This window comes from Ciconia boyciana, chromosome 3, assembly GCF_034638445.1.
Source record: "Ciconia boyciana chromosome 3, ASM3463844v1, whole genome shotgun sequence".
Lineage (NCBI taxonomy): Eukaryota > Metazoa > Chordata > Aves > Ciconiiformes > Ciconiidae > Ciconia > Ciconia boyciana.
Genome location: NC_132936.1, coordinates 979,416 through 1,003,145, shown reverse-complemented (window position 1 = coordinate 1,003,145; position 23,730 = coordinate 979,416). Strand labels below are relative to the sequence as shown.

General features: G+C 47.1%; 1 protein-coding gene across 1 annotated transcript in view; it reads left to right on the top strand.

Moving 5' to 3' along the window:
* The first annotated feature begins 2,482 nt into the window (after positions 1-2,482).
* The window catches only part of ASXL2 (ASXL transcriptional regulator 2), a 132,634-nt gene continuing 111,386 nt past the window's right edge, over positions 2,483-23,730 (top strand). The window contains exon 1 of the mRNA XM_072858133.1: positions 2,483-2,731. Within this exon, the coding sequence (XP_072714234.1) occupies positions 2,675-2,731 (57 nt within the window). The 5' untranslated portion in view covers positions 2,483-2,674. The remainder of the gene's footprint in view (positions 2,732-23,730) is intronic.

The window sequence follows — 23,730 nt, the reverse complement described above, 5'->3', positions numbered from 1 at the left end:
AGCTTCACCAGTAGACAGAGGGAAATTACGGTTTCTCCTGTATTTAGCACTGCTGGGGCCTTGCTTTGAATAAAGATTTAATTTGGGGTCCCCCCAGTTCAAAAGGGATGAGGGGAAACTGGAGAGAGCCAGCACAGGGCTACCGAGATGCTCGAGGTCCTGGGGCACACAACGCACAAGGAGAGGCTGGGGCAGCAGGGCTTGTCCGGCCGGGTGAAAAGGGGACACCTAGGAGCAGCCCACGACCGTGTAAAGGACGGCTGTGAAGGCGAACTGCTCTCGGTACTGGGGTGTAACGAGGGGCAGTGGCTCACACCGCAGTTTGGAGGTTGACGTCGGACAGCAGGAAAACTCCTCCAGAAGGTGTAGGTGAGCACAGGTTACCCAGGCAGGTGGGGCGATCTCCAGGCTTGGATGATTTCAGGACATGGCCAGACAGAGCCGCAGTTAACCCAATCTAATGCTGCTGACGGCGCTGCTTTAGGTGAGATCGAACTAGAGACCTCCTGGTGTCTCTTCCAGCCAACGCCTCTACGAATTTATGAGTCACAACGTAAATCCTGAGGGCTGCTCTAACATCATGGGTTGGAGCATGTACCCTATCACGTTTTCGTAAAATAAGCAAGCTATAATTCTGGCAGTCAGTTTGAGATTCACTTAGGAGGTGGAAAAGTGGTCTTTAGTCTTAGATCCTGGCCTGGCTTACCTCCTTCACAGACTCGGTAAGTGATTTTTCTCCAAAGACTAGTTCACAATGAGAACTTGCTCCTTTCCCTTGATGCTCAGTTCAACATTGTCTTGTACAACCATTTACACTGGACATTTATGCCCATTACTCTGTTTCGGCTTTGTTGTCTAGCCGTTGTATGCAAGCTTGCAACCCACTGAGGGTGCTGTGAGAATTAAGGTGTACAAACACCTTGAAGGACACTGGCCTTGACTTTCTTTTGTCCCTGGCATGGTATTCACTGACGGTGGCTTTCCCACACAGGCACGTACTATGATTTTCCACATTCTCTTCCCATAGAAACAGGAACATATGATGCTGCACACTGTGAGAAGCTGCTCATTTTTCTATGAAACCACGATACGGAAAGAGCAACCATTTGAGATGCTGCATAGACGTACGTCCTTTGCAGGTAGGTAACAAGGGCTGGCTTTCAAACAGCGTGAGAATTAGTTTTTCTATCCAGTCAGTGATATCCCTCCTTTAACAGGAGAGAAGATGGAAATAAAATCACAAGCCTGGGAATGTCACCTGGGAGCTCCTGGGTCTTCCAAGGGCAGAAGTGGCTTTCGGTTGAGAGAAGATGGGAGTGGATTGCAACTCCGGAGGACGAGGTGGGATGGGGGGACAGCTGTGCTGAAAAGGGGACTGGGAGTGTACGGAGCAGCATTGCAGGAGAACGGCCAACAGCTGGGACAGCCTGTCATGGCAGCACGTGGATGGGAGCGGGTAATAGCGTTGGTGAGGGAGAAGGCGGTTAGTTGGTGGGCAGCGGGCTGCGTGGTGGGGCGGGCTGCGGGAGGGAGCAAAGGGAGCTGCGGCTCGGGGTAGCGGCCGTGTGAGTGGACGCGTGCCCGGCGGAGGTGCCAACGGAGGAAGATGGCAGCTGGGACGCTGGTCAACCACCCCTGAGTGGAGGGAGCTTGATGCCAGGGGATGGGGACAGTGGCTCTGATGGCAGGTGCTGGTGTCAGGGGGAGGAATGCGGATGGTAACGAGGCGGCAGCTGGCTGCGAGGTGCCTGGGTAGTTGGGGTACACTTGGCAGCACCAGAGGGAAGGGGAGCGTGGCTGGGTGGTGGTGAGCGGCAAGGGACTAGCTGGGTGCCGCAGCTGTGAAGCAATGGCCAGCGAGGGGCCCAGCTTGGTGGCCCTGGGGGTCAGCTGGGGCAGGCGTGGGCGTGAGGAGGGGGGTTCGGTGGCTCTTGGCGGCTGTGGGGACAGGGAGGCGGGCGGCAGCGCTGGCGTGGGGTGGGCTGGTGGCCACCCTGTGGCGACAACTGACTGCAGGCACCCGGGCACAGGCAGCGAGGGGACAGCTGGCGACCGTGAGGGCAGCGGGCCGCCATGGGGTGGGCGACTGGGGCTGACGGAGCCGCCGGCGGCCGCGGGGGAGGAGCCGGCGGCCGTTGGTGACAGTTGGTGGCGGCGGAGGGGGGAGGGGAGGCGGTGGCAGTTGGTGGCGGCGGGGGAGGGGAGCTGGTGGCGGCGGGCAGCCGGGGTCGCTGTGGCCGGCGAGGCCGCTGTGCCGCCCGGGGGAGAGGCGGGGCGGGCGGCCGTGAGGAGCCGCCGCCGCGCGCAGCGGGAGAGGCGGGACGGCGGCGGGGGAGGGGGGGCGGCCGCGCCCTTTGGCAGCCGCCGCGGGGCGGGGAGTGCGCATGCGCAGCTTTCGGGGGCGGGGCTCTCCGCCGAGCCGCTCCGCCCCCCCGCGGCCCGTACAGTAGGTGGAGTCACGCGGCAGAGGTCACATGACCGGGGCCCTTTACAGTAGGATCCCAATATGGCAGCGGCGGCGGGCGCAGGGGCTGCCGCGGTCGGGGCCGCCCGCACCTAGGGCCGCCTGCACCCAGGGCCGCCGCCGCCCGCTCCGGCTCCCCCCGCGTCCCCCTCCCGGGCGGAAGGAACCCCCAGGGTACCTCGGAGTCAGCTGCGCCTCGTCGCGTCCGACATGAGGGAGAAGGGCCGCAGGAAGAAGGGCAGGACCTGGGCAGAGGCCGCCCGGACGGTACGCGGGGCCTGCGGCCGGGGCGGCGGCGGTGGCGGCGGGGGGGGGGGAGCTGGAGGCCGCTGCGGCGGGTCAGAGGCCTCCCGGCCGCTCCGGGTCATGCGGGCTCCCTCCTGCGGGGGACGGCCGCGCCCGCGGCGCCTGGCCCCGCTCGGAGCCCGGCGCGGCGGGGGGGGGGGCGGCGGGGCAGCCTCGGCCTCCGGCTGCGTGCGGGGCTGCGGGGGCAGCCCGGCGAGGTGCGGAGCGGTGAAGTGCCGCCCGGTCGGTGCGAGCTGCTGGCCTGTCGCTGCCCGCAACTTTGTTCCAACGCCGCGCACTTGCATAGGCAGGGTTTTTATTTTGACCTGTTCTGCAGTTGCTTAATGTTTCTAGGCAGAAACTTACACGGGGGGCTTTGCGGGGGAGGGATTGCCTCTTCTTATTTGCAAAATGCTGTGGTTAATGAGGATGTAAATAATATTAGCAAGCAAGTGACATGCACAACGGTTTTTTTTTTTTTAGTATTCTCAGTGTATCGGTGTCTTTCATGCAGCAGAACTTGCTGCAGTAGGAGCTGCTGAATTGTCTCGGGTCGGGTAGTGAGTTGCAGACCCTAAAAGAAGAATTTTTATCTTCTAATTTCCCAGTCTGACAGTCTTTGTTACTCTGCTGTTTTGAAGATGGACTTACCCCAGTTTCTGTGTGGGGCAGGCACGTTAGAGGGTGGATAAAAGAAAAGGGAAGTTGAGTAGTGGGAGAGGCGTGAGAGAGAGGAAACTAAACAAGTGCAACCTGCAGGAGCTGAGCAGAAGTGTTGAATTGTGAGAGTACGGCACACGCTTCTGAGAGATCTGTCTTTGCAGTGCGGATTCAAATCTACCTAATGGAGAGGGGGAGGAGCTCGGGTTCTATCATAACCATTCTGGAAGAGGTATCTGTTAGAACAAGACTTGAAAAGTCTGGCTGGAAAGCAAATGTAAATAGGCATCTGTGGCTGAGACTTGCAAGCACTATTTTAATAAATAGTAATTTATTTGGACCTCATATTTACAGTTTGAAAGGCATCAAAATAGTTGGTCTTCTTTTGGGAGATATGATGCAGTTACCTATTTTAAGACTATATGATACTACCCCACAGGTGAACACTTTGGTACTTCTCTGTATATGTTTTTCTGTATCTTTTTTTAACAATCTGTTTTGAAAAAAGAGTGGAAGACTCTCCAGTGTAGGGTATAAGTGGGACCAGATCTTTTTCAGCCTATGTGCACTGCTGTTCATCCACTGATCTCTTCCAGAATCCACTTAAAGGCTAAAACGCGTATGTAGAAAAGCTGCACTGAAAACTAGCAAAACTGAAGCTTGCGCGTTACCCTGGGTTGCATGCCTAGATTCATTGCAGAGGCAGCCAAATCTGGGAAAAGATGAGTAAATGATGCCAAAACCTCAGTTTTGGCAAATATTTCTATTTGTGTATTCAGCGGGAATGTTAAAATACTCTGGTCAAACTCCAACTCCAATCTTCAAAAAGTTTCCCTGCGTTTTGGTTTGAAACAATGTCTTTTGATTCTTGTCCTAGCTTGTGTGTTCATATTGGCTTCTCAGCTGCCGGTGGTTGAAGTTCGTAGGGTATATTATAAAACCACGTTAAGAAATGTGGCAGCTCTCAGGTACCTTATTCTTCTGCCCCTGAAAGGCACCGTAAAACTTTCCTCCAGATTGAGAAACCTTCCATTTTGTCTTCGGCACCGTGTTGCATCTCTCTGCTCTTTTGCAGAGTTAGTTCACTCGCAGAGCTCTCTGAGCTGGCTTGCTGTGGGGTGGAGTGAGCCCTGATTGACTGTCAGGGAGCTGATAGCGGGGAGCTGCAGGGGAAGGGGCTTGGGGTCGTGGGTTTTGACGGCCCTTGGCTGTAGACCTGCTTGTCCTGGCAAACTGCCCTGCGGTGGTCCCTGAACAGCAGTGTAAGGTCATCACAGCTGATGTTTCTGTGGCAGTTCTATCCCTCCCCGCCTCCTCGCTCTCTCTGTCACCTCACCGCTGGTGCTCAGGGAGCTAAACCAGCAAAAATCCATTGTTGTTATTATGGTGCTGATCTGGCTTCATGCCAGTTCCATCTTCTGAGCCAGGTATGCGGGATTAGGTGTCCTCCGGTGCAAGGGAGGTGATGGAACTGTGGGGAGGGGAGAGCACCAAGGTAATATCTACTTGAATTACCTTAATCTGTTGTAGCCGTTCAGTGTTAGCTGGAAACAAGGTGGTAAGCAACAGAAGCGTGGCCTTTCTGTTTGATAGAAGGACCTCGGGTAGGTGTATGGGTAAGGTGGATGCAGTGGGACTCAAGCTGTGCTTGCTCTTAGATGTATGGTACTATTAGTTGGAGCAGAATTGCAGTGTGAAGTAAGGAAAGGGTGCCCTGTGTGGGCAGCGCATTCAGGGAGGAAGTTACTGTTGATAAACAACCTTTTTCTTATTTCCTGGCTCATTCAGTAAATTTGCAGCTGCAGATAGCTGTTAACTTGTGACTTTTCTTGGGACAATGGCTGGGTGTCCCTGCAGTTAAAGTAAAAAGCTTCATTAAGGTAAGAAGTGGATACTGTACAGTACACAAGTTTAAGATAATAGTACTTAATTTTAAGGTAAATACACTGTCTAAGTCTCTAACCTGGAGTATACTCTTCAGATACAGTGGTAGAGCAACCAAACTGCAGACACACCAACGGGACATCATGTCTAAAGAAAAGAGATGATTTATCTATTCTGCTGAAGACTAGAACAGGCAGATTACATCTGTACTGGTTGTTTTCTGGCCCCAAGGCCATCTCACAGAGCCTGTGTCTGTCCGTCCTGCTGAACCTCCATCCTTCAAACCGGATGACGGTGTTCAGGCTGCCTTTGGCAGGCTGGCCTGTGCTAATTCTTGAACTGCACCGTAAACTGGTGGCCGAGCTCAATTTGTAATCTTGCATACAGATCGGTGCCAGGGGCCTTGTGCTAACTTAATGGTGCAGACAGCCGGGCTGATGCTTGTGCAGTGCCCTGCTGGGGCTGAGCTTAAACATACGGCTGTGGCGGTCCAGTGGTTGTCAGAAAACTGTAACTGATGCCTGCTAAGCTGGTGCAAGCAGGTGAGAACAAATATTTGGTAGTACTTGCTTTAGTCTGGCTTGGGTAAGCATTCTCTTTGTCGCACTGAATTGATACTCACAGCGGCTGTGGTTGAAGGGGCAGGCGCCGTGTTGCCTGTGGCAATGGGACTTGGGTTGTGCAGCAGAGAAGTTCTGCGCTTTGTTTTGACTGCTCCGGTCTCAGCGTTGTTGCTGTTCCTTTTGCTTAGGTTTAACACAGTCCTTGTGATGCAGCTTTCCAAAACAGGGAGGGACCAGAGAACAGCCGAATGCTCCGTGCATCTCCCTGCTGCCGTCCTCTGCTTTGCTGTGTGATGGAGTGCTGCAGCGAACGGGCTGTTGTGGTGCGTTAGTGGCCTGTTTAGATCCAGACAAGAAGTCCTGTTGCTGGACAGAAGCCACAAACAGGCTGTCTTTGTGCTTTGTTTGCATGGAGGAAAGTGTATGCTGTCATGTGCCAAGTTTGAAGAAATTTGGTGTTTGTTTTTCATGGGAAGTCCCCGTGTGTGACCTGACAAAACAGTTTTCTGCTCTACAGCCTCTGAGCACTGAGGTGCGGGGGCCGTGTGAATGTGGGCTGGTGCTGTTGCTGGAGATTGTCTCTATAAATGCTCCTTGGCCGGGTCATCTAGGAACACAAAATGCAGTCTTTTATGCTCCTTGTTTGTGAGAGGGAGCTGCTGCAGCCGTGGTTTTCCCTGTGTGCTGATTTCTTGTTGGGTCAAACTGACTCTGTTGGCTTTGGAGGGTGGAAATCCAGTGCGAGCATGCCCTTGGGAAAGCAGACAGAGCCGAAACGTGTTGTGGTGGACATCTCTGAAGGCGTAGATGTCCCAGTGTGAGTCTTGTCATGATGCTGGCAGCTACTGCGCAGCTTTTGTGATGTGAACCCTGTTTCTCTCTTGCTGTAGGGGTTGGTTTGCATCGCTGTTGTGAACTGAAGACTTAAAATGAAAAGACGTGCCATCTCTGAAACTGATAGCGCAGAACATGCGATCTGATCTGGTGTTTGCGGGCCCATCTTCTATGTCAAACAGAAGATAATGTAGTAAGGTCAAAAGGTGAAATCAAGTAGAAAGCTTATTTGTTAGGGAAATGAATGGCATGCTTTTGCAAGTTGACTTTATTAAGACTGTCTTTTTTATTAAGGTGCAATTTTCTGGGGGTGATGAAGTAAGGAATCTGAGGGATGCTGTTTTTCCCTGCTTTCTGTTAAGACGTATGCGGAAGAGAGGGTGGAAGGATCCAAACTGTAGAAGTTGCCTGCTTGTCTGCAAGTACCTGAGTCCGTTTGCTCACCCATATGCACAAACTGGAAAATCTGCAGAGTTTCCAAGACTGCTGCAAAAATATGCAGAAATTCAGAGGATTCTGTAAAACATCAATTTGAGGGACTGATCAGCCCCGTAGACAATGCTGTTATTGTTTACTACTACATATTTCAAGTGCCCAGCTACAGCTTTTCAATATATGGGTTGGCAGAGCTGAATGGTGTGTGCTTGCAGGTTGCTCTTTGAGAGAAGAGTAGCGCTTGGTTTAACTGGGTACCAAATGCACGTGGTGTCTGAGATTGATTTCTTCATTTCACCAGTCCTTCAGAGGTCTGATCGCTCAATCGGAAAAAATGTGGAGGATGATTTGGAGCACAGCAGGCCCTTCCTGGGGACTCTGAGAACTGGCTTTTCGCTTTTCAGCAAGGTACTGAAGGAGGTAGCACTGTAGAAGGTTAAATGATTAATCAGAGCTTGTGAAATGAACGGATAGTTGAAGCTGGTAAGGCTTCTTGGTGGTTTTTTTTTTTTGAGGGTTGTTTGTTGCTGTGTGTTAGGTTTTCTGGTGGTGTTTTTTTTTAATCCCCTAAGTATTATCACAGCTTCCTTTGCTGTTCTCAGTCTGTGTCCAGGTACCAGACCTGTTTTCACTGAGGACAAGCAGCGGTGGCTGAGGTCAGTCTGTTACGTCCATTAAATGCTTTTGCAGAGGCGTCTGCGGGACAGATGTGGTGCAGCTGGTAGCCGCTGCTCTGGTGACCGAGCCATTGTACGGCATCCTTCTGCCACGCGACATATCTACGTGTCTGCTAGCCAGGAAAATACCTTGGCAGTGTTTCTAGAGAAACAGACTCATGGCTGCACAAGACTGAACAAAAGTTGGCACAAACTTCGTCACATGTTAATAGAGAACTGCAGTTTTCTTTGCTACTTACTCATACACATCTCTTACTGACCACAGCACTTGGATACTTGGATGTATTTTTCCTGTGTTTTTTCAGGGTTGGTTTTTTTTTTTTTAAGGACTTTACAGTAAAGTCAGCAATTGCTCTGCTAATGTGAACTCTGTTTTGGCCCAGCATGGGTTGTATCCTCTGATACCTACTCTTCTGGATGCTAGAACTTCTAGTGAACTGAAAGTTGCCTTAAACTCCTCTTGGGAATCTGTAAGAGACAAATGGAGGCCTCCCACATGGAGGCTTAAAGAGTTCGTTCTGATGTGGCAATAGAATTTGGAAAGGATGAGGTGGCAGAGTAATCCACTTTAATTGCAGTAGCAAACCGGCAGACTACAGAATCTGCCCTTCTTCCAATCGCAGTAATCCAATTATTTGCCTGCCATTTTAAAAACTAATTTCCAAGTCATAGCCTGTGTTCCTGCTAGGAACTTTAACCTCTTAAAGGCGTCAAAATCCCTGCGAGTTATTACACACATACAGACCTGCTCCTTCGGCTGTGCAGTTGTGCTTGCCGTGGCTGGAGTTCAGTAAGCTCGTTTGCCAGCTCCGTAGCTGATCCACAGGGTTGACGATGCAATGCTGTGCTATGGTGTGGTTAATTTTACTGCTGTTAGTACAACTTTTTTTAAAAGATACCTGAGGGAGCTGGCTCCTGGCTTGAGGGTAGTGGAGTCCGTCTGTCCCAAAGCATCAATGCACTTGATAAAATCTTGGAGTGTTATTTCCCCCCTGCGAAGCAGGGTGGTGGCAGATGTGCGAGCACCCAGCTCGGCGGAGCAACACGGAATAGGAAACGGAGAGCAGTGGTGCCAGGCGGGGAATCCCCGCCAGCTGCAGAGCGTCGGGGCCCTGCCCCTGAGAGCCTCTCGCAGCAAGCTCAGAGTCGGAGGTTTGGGCAACTGTTCACCTTCTGTGTCCCAGTAGAAAAATTCAGTGCTACTGAAGGATCTCAAACATGTTTTCTTTATTTCTATTCTTATTTAAAACCGTAAGTGCAGTTTAGATATTAATTTTAATACAGAGCTTACATATACTTCTGCTTGGTCTCGCTTGTTAACTGTATTTTAGCACGGAAGGATTTAAAGGTATCATGCAGACTTCCTTGAGTGAGCTCATCTCTAAAGCTGCAAGAGCACTGAAATGGCTTTTCTGCAAAGTTGTGGTCTCCTTTCAAATCAGCTGAGAAATGTAGATGTGCAAGCATGTCTTGAGCATTTTTTGTGCAAGGCTTTTCCAAGTGAGAATGTTTGAGAACAAAAGGCAGTTTAGTTTCCCGGATATGGTCTTTGCAGCATCTGCAGAAGATGGTTAAAATGAACCAAACCGCTGCGTAGTAACCAGCACATTGTCTAGTGTCCTGAAGAAATGGAAGAATCATCTTTTACTAATACGTAGTTGGATTCTGGGTATCATGCAAGCTTTTTTACAAAAAGAGGGAAATTCAAATACTTTGTGTTTAAAACCCGTGATTCACAGTCTGCATTTTTGTGCACCGAGTGCTATTCACATTAGCAGGTTGCATGGAGTGATAAAATCACCTTGCGGAGGGAAATGGGTGGCGAGGAGTCGATATCTGTGCTATGTCTGCTGCAGGGTTTTGCGTTGGGGTAGCTCTGGTTTGACCCACAGGGCTGAACTTGTGCTACTGCCTGTTGCATGCTGGATGTGCTCTGAACTCAAAGGTGCTCCTCTGGCTTCATCCAAAGAGAATCCATTGTCTTCTCCACCAGCTGCTCTGGAAAGTGAGCTGAAGCACGGTAAGGGGAGACACTTGAGAGTCAGCATCGTGAGTGCTCTCTTGATCAGAGTTAAAACTATACTAATGTAGACGTGAGAGGTGGGTGTTATTGCCCAAATACGCCAATGCTGAATGAGGATCATCCTGTAGCTTTTTGTGCATCCATTGCTTACGTGTGTGTTAAACACACCAGAAGCGGATGCTAGATGTATCTGTGTGTTTTTTTCTATGAGTGTCAGGTTTTCTGCTTATGTGGTTGACTTAAACTGTTTGGAGGAGTAAAAATGGAGGGCCAAGAACAGCCAAGACAGTTGGTCTAATTCTTCCTGTGTCTCTAAAACATCTCTGCTGTAACCAGCTGTGGGATCTTCTCGGAGGTCTGAGTTGAATTCATGTCCCAAATGAGGCAGCTTCAGTAGGACATATTGAAAATACTTTCACTGTTATTGAATAGCCTTTCAAATAAAATGTGAGAAATTGGATAATCATGCCTACCGCTTATGTTCTGCAGATGCTACAAAACTCTGCTTTACGGAGCAGTATTACTGTTTGTTGTGGGTTAACCCCAGCTGGCGACTAAGCCCCACAGAGCTGTTTGCTCACCCTCCCCCCCCCCCCCCCCCCCATGGGATGGGGTAAAACCCGTGGGTTGAGATACAGACAGTTTAATAGGACAGCAGAGGAAGAGAAAATAATAACAATAATGATGATGATAAAAGAATGTACAAAACAAGTGATGCACAATGCAACCACTCACCATTTGCCGACCGATGCCCAGCCCGTCCCCGAGCAGCAATTGCCACCCCCTGGCCAACTCCCCCAGTTTCTATACTGGGCATGACGCCGTATGGTCTGGAATAGCCCTTGGGCCAGTGTGGGTCAGGTGTCCTGGCTGTGCCCCCTCCTGGCTTCTTGTGCACCCGGCAGAGCATGGGGAGCTGAGAAGCCCTCGACTTAGTGTAAGCACCGCTCAGCAACAACCAAACCATCAGTGTGGTATCAACATTATTCTCATCCTAAATCCAAAACACAGCACTGTACCAGCTGCTAGGAAGAGAATTAACTCTATCCCAGCTGAAACCAGGACACTGTTGGAGTTGAGTAGGGATGAAAATTTGGAGGACTAAGCATGTGAGCTTATCACTTGACAGCTGTGGCAGTAAGATTATCCAATTTTTTTTTTTAAAGAAAAAGCCTCCAATGATGCAGCGTTCACTCTGTTTCAGTGCAGAAGCCAGGGGGTGGCAAGTGCTGTCTGCCAGCCTCGTGTCCAGAGAGCGCGGGAGGAGATGTAAGCTGTGGAACTTATTTTTGCAGGACGCTGTGGATGCTAAAGGCTTGCATGGGCTTGTGGAAATCTGTGGCAGGTTACTGAATACCTGGAAACTCCTCTTATTTTGGAAGTCCTAAGCAGCATGGAGAACGGGAGAGCAGCCTCCTGGGACTGTGGGGTGCTAGATGGTCACACAGAAGGTCCATCAAGGTCTGCTATGGCCCCATATGGATTGGTGTTTAAATATTTAGTTAACTGCAGGCCACTAGAGCGGTTTCCTCCTTTTCTGTGTAAACAAAAGATTTTCCTGGTGTGCTGAAGGAACTGGCCAACGTGATTGCAAGTTGATTCTTTATTGTCCTTAAAGGGCTGTAGTGACTGGGGAAAGCTCCTGGTGAGTGGAAGAGGGAAAATATCGTGTATCTTCAAAAGGGTGAGAAGGAGGATGTGGGGAAATAGGCCTGGGCATCCTTATTTGGGTCCTTGGGAAGGTGTAGAACAAATACTCTTGGAAGCTGCTTTCTTGTGCATGTAGGAGAAAGATGGTTTTTTGGGGGACAGCCAGTGTGGATTTACCAGAGGTAAGCTGTTGGTGAACAAGGTGATGAGATGGCTGGCTCTGGAGGAGGGCAGAGCAGTGGATGGTGTTTACCTCGCCTTTAACATGGTTTTTGGTGTGATTTTTCCCATAGTATCCTTATGACCAAGCTGGTAAGACGCAGGCTGGATAAGCAGCCGACTAGGTCAATGCTAAAATGACTGGACGGCCAGGCACCAAGGTCTGAACAGCCATGCAGAGGTGCACTGGCTACTGCGTGTCAGTGGTGGTCCTCACGTCTTGGTACTGAGCTGATGCTTTGTGTTGGCATTCGGATGTGTACCAAAGGTTCCTGTTGTGATGGCTAGAACATCGATCGTCAGGGCTTGCTGACTTGGATAACGCTCTGTGGGTGGTCAGGTCTACTGTCCTCCTTCTGCTTTTAGAACAAACCAGGAAAGTAGTATGTGCTGTGTCGCTAAGCGTGGTTTGGATTGCTGTTCTCCTGCAGAAGTATTTCTGTTGTAGCTGTAGCGTAACATGTTTAAATGCTTACAGTGTGGCTGTGACTTTGTCATATTCCCTTACAGGGGAAATGACAGCCCTGCGAAGACCATTGTTTTGGAGCTGACTATCTCTTAGATACTGAAATGTAACCTAATTTTGTAATAGCTAGGTGTTGACTCTTCTAAAGAAGTGTATGGTGTGATTATAAGTGTGCATGATAAACTTCCTGATTTTTCTCAAATTAGTGTGAATTTATTTGCCTGGTGAAAACCAAGTATATACCTATAGAATCTGCAGTTTCAGGAATTGTGCATGAAATTATTCAGCCAGATGAGTTATGTACTTACGTGAGTTCTGTTTAATTTAAAAGTTGCTTTTTTCCCACTGAAGTATATAAAAAAAAATTTAGTAGCAGCAGGATTAGGGTCTGTTTGCCAACTCTCCAGCAGGTTCAGTATGCTTTTATCTTCAGGTGAATTTAACTGAGAGTATAAGAGAGCTCTGTCAAACCAAGGGCAACAGCTGTACCTGTTTGTACTGCTTGGAAGTGAGCATACATTTTGCTGATATTTTGATTATACGAGGTTCTGCAGTATAAGAATGTTCTTATATATAAGAAGATCCAAAGGAATCCTTGCTTAATTGCATTTTTGTTCACTCGAGGCCAAACTGATGTGACTACCGGTTACTTCCAGCCAGGAAGCCCTACTGATGTCACTGCAATGGTGCAACTTTGGGGCAGGAACTGATCTTCTGAACTTCTCTCTTTGGAGCAGATTAAAACTTTATTTTCAAGAGCACAAAATACCGCAATGCTGTTGCTGGTAACTGTATGTTCTCCTGAAACCGCTTTCAGTGGCTTTATAGATGCTAGACGCTGTCTTTCCTTCTAATAACTGCACTGGCTCTGCTGGCGTCTGAGTGCACTTACTTGTGTTTTACTGGATTCTGAATTCAAAATTGATTTGATAAGATCACTTCGTAAAAATGTCCCTATTCTTTTTCTGGCAAGTCATGCAATTTGTGTTCTGCTGGGAAGAATTCTTTCTTCTCCACTCTCCATGTGGGGAAATTTGACTTTGCTCTTAAACCTCTTAACAGACGCAGCAATAAACATTATCTCTTATGGCTTACAGTTTTGCTGTTCAGAAGCTTTTTCTGAGCTTGGTCTACATTCTGTCCCAATACAGCATCCTCCCAAGATCAACAAAACCCATTTACTCCTTTTTCCCCTGTGCTTTCTGGCATGCAATGCACAAGCGGAGCATGTTGGGGGATTTGTGGCTGCTGAAAACCTGCGGTAGGCTGGTGTTCCTGGCAGCGGTGGCTTGTGCAATCTAAAAAGACTTTAGCAAGTAAATGGTCAGTAATACTCGCAGAGCACTGACTACACTAATCCTGCTTCCCTGTAGCAGGCGGTGGACGCTTCAGCAGAATCATATTGGGAAATGACAGTCACTTCTTCATTAAAGAGCGTTTTAAACATGAAGCTTTTAGCAATCCTGGCAGATGATGCTTCAGATGGAGTCTGTGTGCTGTAGCTGGGAGCACAAGCTGGGCTTGTGCGCTGTCCGTCCCGTGGAATACGATGTCCCCCTATACCTCCGAGGGCTTTGCTCCGCTGTCACCTGGGGCATCAGCTCTAGAGGCTGCGATTCTCGAGCTGTGCTGGGAACAAGCCCACCTGGATTTGGGCATTGCTGCAACTCTCTTATAACTCCTTCCAGTAACTTCTGCAGAAATAATTCACAGAACAAGGTGAAGGCTTGAAAATGGCTAATCACTGTCATCTGGAGAGCCCGCAGGCTTTTAAGCAGGATTGCTCCAGAGTCGGCTCCAGCCCAGTACTTAGTGCATGGTGCAAATATGTTGAAAGGCACCACAGTTTGTATTATGGCCGCTTTAGTTGCCGGTGTCTAATTTGCATCAGTCTTCAGCATTTCTTCCTTCTTACCAACCCACCGTGGGACTGAGTGTTGAGAGGGGCTCCTGGTAGCAGTCCTGCTTTAAAAGTATATGCAGTATAAATGTAGTTCCGCTTTCTCCTATACAGCCTTATTAAATATCAGTGTACTTATGGAAATACTGAATTCGAAGTTTACTTTGTCTCTGTCATGTGGACATAGCTCTGCTGGTGGCAGAGGGTCAGCAAATAACTTCTTATGCACTCTGTCATGGAAATTACATGGCACAGTCTTTGCCCTCTCACACTGGCAGGCACATTTGGATCAGCCAGAATTAATTCAGCTCCCCTTAACCCCCACTGAAGGTTAGATCCTGTCTTTACTGCCGTGCAAAAGTCAGCGTTTGTTTCATGGTACTGTCATAACGTTTCACTTAAATTATCTTTCAGCAGCTACTGGGCAGGAAAACATGAAATGCTTCTGGTGCAGGTTGTATGGACGACTGTCTGCCATTAGAATAGTAAGGTTTAAAGGTTTCAACCAAGATTACCGTCTTGCTGAGCTAGATAATCTTTGTTTCAAAGTATTAGCACACACCATCACTTGAAAAGGCTGCTTCTCTCTCATGTAAAATCTTTAACAGGCAGCTACAGGCCTTTAGGGTCTCTGCTCACCGTGCAGCTGTTTCCACCTGAACTTGCAGATCTCGGTTCTTGTTGGAAGGTTGAACACCAGAGTTGTTCAGAAAATGGCAACAAAAATTGTCTCCTATCAGCAGTGTGGTTGCAATAATGGGTTTATCCTTAATCAGAAAGATTTTCATTCATGCCTGAACTTGGATGGTTTTTCTTCCACTAAATAAACATCTGTTTTGGAAAGGCAGCTGGAGTAAAAAACACCCACATCTTTGCATTTGACCTTCTTGCTTTGGGACATACGGTGAATTAACAACCTGAAAACCACATGTAGAGCCGTGGTTGTTATCAGTGGCTGTCTTAAATCTTGGAGTGCCACTTGAAACATGCTTAAAATGTTGTTTTTCCTTACTTTCCTTGTGCTGAAAGTGTTTGCAGGGGGTTACTGTACCTTACTTCTGCTGGAGGCTTTCAGCGCTTTGCTGTGCAAATATAAATTCTGCAAAAAAATGTTATTTTTTCTGACAAAGCTTTTGAGTTGTAGATGAGCACTTAACTCCAGTAACAACCTGTTTCTATTTCCATGGTTGTCTACAAATAGTGTACTTTCCTTAACCAAGCAGCTAATGTAGTTCAAATGCCTTTTATTTTGATGTTTCAGGCTGCTGAGGCTTCCTGTCTGTCTTTGACCTAATGTCTCCTCTAGAGCTGTATACAGTTAGAAGTTTTCCAGTCTTAAAAGGAAAGAATGAGTGTTAAGGTTTCCCCTCTGCTCTAGGGGAAGGAATGTGGAAAAACAATATCCTCCAGAAAAGCCACCCTGGTTCAGGTTATCTACCTGTGTCTTCCATGGTTACTTGAATGTGGAAATCTGATGGCTCCAGTTAGCCCTGACTTTCAGGGTCATCTATTTATCTTCTCATTTTGTGAGTATTTCAAAAGCTGGAGCTGCAGTGACCTTGTTGTTTTCTGCTACATCCACATGGAAGCGAGCGATGGCCCCTTGTCTTCTGCTCCTCCTCCTGCCTTCTGTCCCTGTGGGCTTCCCACTCCTTGGCCTTTACAGTGAAGTCTTGTGAGATATTGGTGTCTTGCATGAAATCTGCTTATCCCTCTGTTTCTTTCGCCAAGAACCCTCTTGTACATGCTGTCTTGAGTTCTCTCTGCGTTTCTGCTGCTTTTTTTGCCATGTAACTAAAGGGATATCGTGGAGCCTTGCAGTCCAAATAATGCCTTGTAGTTGTCTGGTTTGGTGCTGATGCTGCCCTAAAACACAAGTGGATCTGAAAAGGAAATGTGGGGTCCTGGGTAGTCTACTAGTTCTGCACCAAGTGGTGGTGGGGAGTTAATGTGAAAGATTTGTCTTGTCCCAGCACACGTGGAGAGCATCAGTGTTTATACACTACTCATACAGGAATACAGAAGAACGGAGAGGTGGGAGAGATGCAATTTCTTGGTATAAAACATAGCACTTCATTTGCAAGCTTTGACTACTGACTTATAAAAACATTATGTTAATGGCTTATTGGAACTGGGACTTACTGAACGGGGAAGAAGCCACCTCCTGTGCTGACAGATTCAGAAGTTTGCTGCTACCTGCTGTACATCTACGTTTTTTTTAAGCTGTATTTAAACTTCCAGTCTGTTTCAAAGAGTGCTCACCAGTGCTGACATGTAGGATTTGGTGCAAAGCATTTCTGCTGCTTGCCTTCTCTACCAGTGGCAAAATGGATGAAGTGAAACGCAAAGCCTTGGTTGCAGTGTTTAAAACAAAACAAGAAACCCAGTGTAGCTCAGCAACCCTACCTCTCTCGTTGCTGGCTCTCCCAGCCAGATGGGAAGGTACACAGCAGTGGTTTTGGGGTAAGATAGACGTGCCTGAGCACTGACTTCAGAGCAGCCACTGAGGTTTTCTGCCAGGCAGCGTGAGTATCTTGCCAACACTCAACGGCTCTCTTATGGTAACGAGAGAGACTTCTGCATTTCAAGGGCTATCAAACTGTATTTGACTGAGATTGTGAGGAGCTGGAGGAGCTTCTGTTCCGAGAGATTTCTCTTCAGCAGAGAAGATTAGCTGGATGAATAGCTTCATAATCAACTCCAAATTCAAGTGAAGGTCCTTAGCGTTAGTCTTCATGTCAGGTCAGTAGGCAACGAATTTCCCACGGTGTCTCTGCTTCAGCTTTCTGACTAATGTGAAAGCTGAAATAGGAAAGAGAACCCTTTTTTCCAGCAAGGGTAAAAACATAAAAGGTGGTAACTGTTTTACTACAGGAAAAAAGGTTGATAATCCTATCCTGGCTCTAATTATTGGAGGACAAATTTTAGCACTTGAAGTAGCATTGATATTCTTCTGGCAATCTGATTTATTTTTTTTAAACACTCTTAATTATTAGAAGAAGGTGGAGTTCTTAAATGATGTTTTAAGTAAGGTTTTTCTCATTGTTGGTGATAACTATTACTCAGTTGGTGCATGTTTTGGTGACTTGAGTTAAGCTGGTGCATTTAAACAACCTTAAGTATCGTTAGCGGAATGATGTGCATGGCTAAAAACGCTTTTCAGTTGGACACTTTCTAAGTACCTGTCCAGCAGGAACCATCAGTGATGTCTTTTGTCAGTGTTGTTGCTAAAAGGCTTGCTATCTCACCTCTGGCAACCAGGAGTGCAAATCAAGTTGATCTTCCCAGATCATCCTTAACATGAACTTGACTCCATGCATCATAGCACAAGCACCCAAGGTCTAATGCGCAGGGTAAAAATAGCCGCAGTGGCTTTGGCTCGCAGCGTGCTCCTTGCGTTTGAAAAACAGCCTGCAAATGCATGTGTCAGATGTTGAATAGTGATCCTGCATTCAAACCTTATTGCACCAAATGGTAAAACCTCAAGAGAAGTACAGTATTCTAGGTAAAGGTTAACAAATCCATAAAGCTACACCATGAAACTTGATGATTTTGTCTGTACCACATGCTGTCATGAATATTTGTTTCTTGCTTTCCTTTTTGGACTCTCCTTACCTTAGTAGAAGGATGAACCCGGGCAGGATCCCAGGCTGGCACCCCCAGGAGATGCAGTTACCCCCTTCCTGCAGGTCCTGCGTGACATTTGCAAGGCAAAGGCTGGTTTACAAACTGTTCAGCTGTGGCTGCCAGATGGGGAGGTGCTGTCAGCTCTGCCCTTGCACTGGCCTTTCTAGTGCCACATGAGTGTGTGAAGCTGCTTGGCAAACTGAATCATAAAACCATTCTGTGTGGTTTTTTAAAGGTAAAATTATTTTTAGCTCGGATTAGATCCCTGATCTTGTTTACCACTTTGCCAGCACACGTGGTTATGCAGCCTGGAGGAAGGGAGATGTGCCAAAGGTGCAGGACCACCCTTCAGCATCAGCGTGGACGCTTCGGCTCGCTGAAGTTTGGTGTTTTAATAGGACATTCAGTCACTTGAGACAAATGTGTTTCTTGGCAGTAAGTTAAGTAAAATAACTTGCCTAAGTTTAGTAGCTGGTTGTGTTGGTTTTAACATGCCCATGCTCTCATATATGAATACTGAAAACTCCTCGTTAGGCCTGGTGTGCTACCTTATTCAAGCAAGAGCTGGCTTCAGTTTAGCTCTTTGTCCCATGCAGGGTGGCTGCCTGAGGACTGTTTATTTTTGAGACTTCCTTGTTGGGCTGCCACGCACATGTTCTGGGACTCTGACCTCTTTGGTGTTTGCTCTCCAATTGCGTTGCCATTTATTTTCTTGTTGGGAACCGGTGACCTGCACCGGACCTGCACCACCTTGCTGTCTGTCCCGTGCTCTCCTTTCATTAGCTAAATGTAGGCATGACTACAGGGCTTAAACTTATTCATTTTGTTTCCGCAAATACTTACTGGGAGCTGAAGACCATTTATACTTGAAAAAAGCATATATGTGCAAAGATGACAACTTTGTAGTATTTTGCATCCGAATTCTGAACTCGCGCTGTATGGGGGAGCCAAAATGTACAGCCAGGAGCCGTTCAAGTCTTGCTTAATGATTGTCTCTTGCTAATTGTGACCTTCTCATATCACTTTTAGATTACTACTGTGTAACTCCTCAGCCTTCTCAAACCTTGAGAGAGAATGCACAGGGGTTTGGTTTGGGTATTTTTTTTTTAAAGGCTGCTCTGTTAGTCCCCACTGATGGACTTTTGCCCCTCTCCCATCTCATACACACGTTATTGCTGAAGGCATGTTGCACTCAAGCCCTCACCCCAGAGGGCTTTTATTCAACTTTGTTTGCAGTTTTCTAAATCCAGGGATGTAAGCTCCAAGTCCAGAAGCTTTGAGTTGTTTTGTAGGGAAGGTCACTTCTGGTTTTTGCTCATTCTAGACATCAAACTTCTACCAGTGTTTGAGGTTGATATAATCCTCTCGAGCTTATTTCAAACCATTCTTTCTCTACTTAAAGCTGAGCTTATCAAACGTCTGGGTGGGAGTTTGATAGTCTGCAGGATGGTCATGTTTTCTTTCCTTGGACAAGTTTTTCACAAATCCAGAAATGGTTTACTTGAAGCAGTGCTTCAGTTTCCCCTCGGCTGTATCCTCTAAGTGAAACGCTCAAATACGGGCAATTTTGGTTCCTGTCTATGCTGAGTAGTGGTGTACAACTTCTTAGACCGTGTCCCTGTTCTGCCTTGCATTCAGTTGTGTATCTTAGCAAAAACAAGCAGTGAGGTTCCGAGGAGCTGCTGCGCCAGCGTAGCCTGGTGTCCTCCCATGTCCTCCTCGAAGTTCATGTTGAGCTCAGAGTTCTGCAGTTGCCTAATGGAGTCCTCGAGGTGAAACTCGACTCTTGGATCTCACCTCTTCATGCTACTGTTCACATTTAAAAATGGTGTGACACACTACAGTCTCAAATGCTGCAGCAAATGATAACATGCACTGGCATTTAATGGCACTTGGTTTCTAATAACATGGAATTGTCCATTCCTTCTCGACCTCATTTCTGGTTAAAGCCTTGAATAGCATTTGGCTAATTGGATGAGTAGAAAAGATACTGCAATCTAGGTCAAGTCCTTCAGTCCCCCTCTCCACTCCTCTCGTTACTGCCAGAGTGAAACGGTATTTTGCATGCTGCCTCTGCCCAGCACACTGTTCTGTAGTGACTGACTGAAAAGGAATTTCACATACACTTTGGTTTTTTTATAGCTGACCCACTTCTCTGTAAAAGGTTTGCATTGCATAAAGATTATTTCTTGCTGAAGGAGTGTATAAGGACATTTGCAGCTATTGCTGGCTTCTGTAGCTGCAGCTGGAATTCTCCTCCTAGAAAGCAATGGCCAGGAGGTAAGAGGTCCGTGTTAGATATGAGGTTGAGGTGTAACCTAATGAGGGGGTATTGCTGCCTGGCCCTCAGGAGCATGCCGGGGATTGAGCTAAGATTGAGCATGCAGGGGATTGAGCTCCTCAAGCTGCTGTGGACTCATGCCTTTTATGCAGTTTAAACTCTATTTCCAGGAAGAAGCCCAAGTGTAAGTGATGATTACATTTACAGCATTGCCCAATTTTAATTCTTCCTTTTATATAAGGGAAGAATCAATAGCAAGAATTCCAAAGTGCATTTTTACCAAAGCTTGCTGAAAACATTAATGGACTAAGGTGCTTTTTCGTATCCTGTCTTGGAGAATCTCTTGCTTAAACCTTGATGGACAGATTGCTGTAAAAAGAAAACCCACAACAAAAACCAAACAAACAAACCCAACCACTTCAAACACGAGTTTCCATGAGGCTTTTATCCTACGTAATTTTGAATACTGGCATGATACACTGTCATAGTTACATGGGCAGAACTTACTCTGGTCACTTAGAGCTTGTTTAAATTGAAAAGTACGGCCAACTCTTCTGGCAAAGGATGAGCTATAAAAGGAAACCTCACAGTATCACCCAGTAAGAGTTGTTTTGTGCTGGACAGGTCTGGGGGAGGGGATGTCTTTTTTTAAATTCCTTTAACAAGGGTTTCAGCTTCTGTATTCATGAATGATTCATTGCAGCCTTCTAAGGAGCTGCTTGCCTGTGGTGTAACTGCATTTTAGTGAGGTGCATGCTAATTTGGTGCCCTGAGAATGCTCTGAAGCCATTAACTAGCCTGGGACCTTGGTGTGTATGGATGCAGGTGTTGATTAATTTCATATGATAAATGGAGGGGGTTCGCTCTGATGGTGTTCATCCTTCCTTGCCTAGCAATCAGCACTACATGTCCAGTTCTGTTCAGCAATTGCTAAATTTCCTGAAGACCTGGCGTTGAAACTGGAAGCTTTGGAACAGCAGTGGAAGTGTTCAAAGCCTTGTTTCCAGCTTGTAGTTTCTAACAGTATATTTTAATTTTCTATCAGCATTTTTCATTTTGGTATTTAAAGATGGCAAGATAGCAGTGTAGTGGAGACTTGCGGATAACTTGGTGTGGCCCTTTTGGGGTGGGGGAAATGGTCTTGTGCTGCTTCAATAAAACCTAATATGGATGCTGTTAGTACTTCTGAAACTTCGTGTTTCTGTTTTGTCAGTAAAATACCAGACCATAACAAGAACTGTAGAAATTCCTCATACAGAAGAGTGTTGAAAGCTGAGCTGAATTGAGAAAAATCCTATTTTTCCAACTTTCGAGAGCTACAAATAGTTAGGCAAGGCAGCGAGGGTATTAAAAGGCAAGGGGGAAGACTTGCAGACAGGTGAGATTGAAATGGCTTTGCCAGAATTCCTTTTTTTGCTCTGCTGGTCCTGCTAGTAGATGGTCAGACTCCCAGATGCTATAGTTTTATTCTGAGTAAAATTTAGGGTCTTGCAATGTGAAACAAGCAACAGGTAATTAGGAATCATAGATTGCTTCTGCCTCAGGTTTAGCCGAATTACAATCCGGTGGCTTTAAAGAGGAGTGAATGGGCAGTTGGCATCAGGAGAGCGTGGCCTCTGGCAAGTTCCCCACGCCTCGACAGTGCAGCAGAGGTCCTGTGGCACTTTGCTGGAGCACTGATGATGTAGGGGGAGTTGTGATACAGATACCCCCTTTTTTTTTTTTTTTAGAAAGTTTCACTTAGCTGTTGGAAATACTAATAATGAAAGAGTATTGGCATGGGAGTAGGGCTACGTGACAGAACTTTCTGCAAATGATACACCACGTAGGCCTAAACATTGGCTAATGCACCATAAGATGAAGGACTTCCCTCGTGGACATCCCTAAGGTACTCTCTGGTTTTGTTGAGCTTTCCCTTACGCAGATACGAGGTGCCATGAATATAGGTGGGGTGTACCTAGAAACTGTATTTTCTGCCCTTTGATTCCCATCAGACACACTGGTAGGATGAAAACCAAATAGAATTGCATTGTCTGCATTTGCGTTTATGGTATGAAGTAAGCCACAATGTCGTGTGTGCCAGGCAAAGGAGCAGTGGAAGCTCCTGGTGTTATGAAGGCACTGTAATCTTCACTTGGATGTTTGGCAAGCTTGTCAAACACCAGCTTGATGCAGCAGTAACACCATCTTTTCATCAGCACCCAGGCAGTAAAGCTGGTAACTTTAATACAGTTAAGGGTTCTTTAAATTCAGTTAGAACAATTTATCTTAATTCTTAAAAATTAAAGCACTTCTTCTGTCCTCCCCTCCCCACTAATCTTGCTTCAGGAGAAGGAAGGCCACACTGTATGGATTTGCTCTGAGTCACTCCGGCTCGCTTGCACTTGACACCAGCCTTCAGTGAGCGGGGTTCAGCCAAGCGTGCGGGCAGCTGCCCATGGGAGCTCCTGGCGTGTTTCGCTTGCAAGGCTTCCTATGGCGAGTTTGCATGAGGTTTCCGTCTGCACATGTGGTATTCCACAAGCAGTGCCTGCAAAAGGAGGCTTAGTTAATCTTGGAAGCAGATATGTGTGTGGTGGTGGGCTGTCTTTTGATAGTCATACCGGGGATAAATGTTGGAGAAGCATCTATTAGCAGTAATGCTCAGGGATATGCAGTCAAGTGATGGATTCCCGTATTTTGCTGGAAAGAAGCGTCGGATTCCCAAGAACTTGGTCCTGTTTGGATTGTTATGTGGTGTATGGAAATGCCAGGAGAGCAGTATTAGCTACATGATGGTCCAGCTTTCTGGGTGGAAATCCCCACTAACCAGAGCTTTGTTCACCTTGAGCAGTTAGGGCTGAGTGCGGGTAGAACTGGGGAGGGCAAGAGCAGTGGTGGGCTTAGTTAATTCCCATCTTTTCTTAGCACAAGGAGGGTGCACTGCAGTGTCTTTAAGCTCTAAAGGAAGAGTAACTTTACTCTTCCTAGTAAGAAGCTATAGGAGAATGAGGAATGTAAGGAACCGTAAATCTAGTCTGTCTTTTTAGAAAGAATCTAGATGAAATAGTACCTGTGGAAATCCCTCCTAAGCTAGGACTGGATCTTCAGCTTTGAACTACTTCTGCAAGTTACCACCCTTGCTCTTACTGGTTTTGACAACTGTAGACTAAACGCAAAGGTGTAAGAGTTGAGGTTCTCATTGCTTTCTTCCTAAGCTGTTTTCAGTTAATCATCAGTTGATGGACATAATCCTTAGCCCTTTGTCTTGCTCTTGTGCTTTAAGATTATTTTCCTGTGGTTTCCCTCCTTGTCTTCTGTCAAAGGATTGAAGAAAGGCATAAAATCCAAAATGGGGAGATTACCTGGTCTGTCTAGTATTGTATGAGAAGATATTGTAACAGTTTTAGCTCTGTTAAACCAAAGATTTCTAGAGAGACTCGGGGTGCAGTTTAGAGGAGATAAATGTCCCACTTTTTGCAGATATAGTGGCCCAAGACACTTCCATTTCTCTTTACTGCGTTCATTTAAATAGCATCAGTAACACTGGTCAGCTTGTGTCTGTGACGTGCGGGTCAGCGTTTGGTGGATTTTCAGAGCGAAACCTTGGCTGTATGAATGTCCGGTACCAAAAATTTAATGGTGTGGACAGTCATCCCTCTTGTTCAGCCTGTGTGTCCTTTGGAAGTGTGTGCTACCGTGCAGCACATGGGAATTGCTGTAGCTTTGGGGAGTTCCTGTTGAGAACAGGCTGCTGTTCCATGGGGCTTAGAGCGAGAAAGG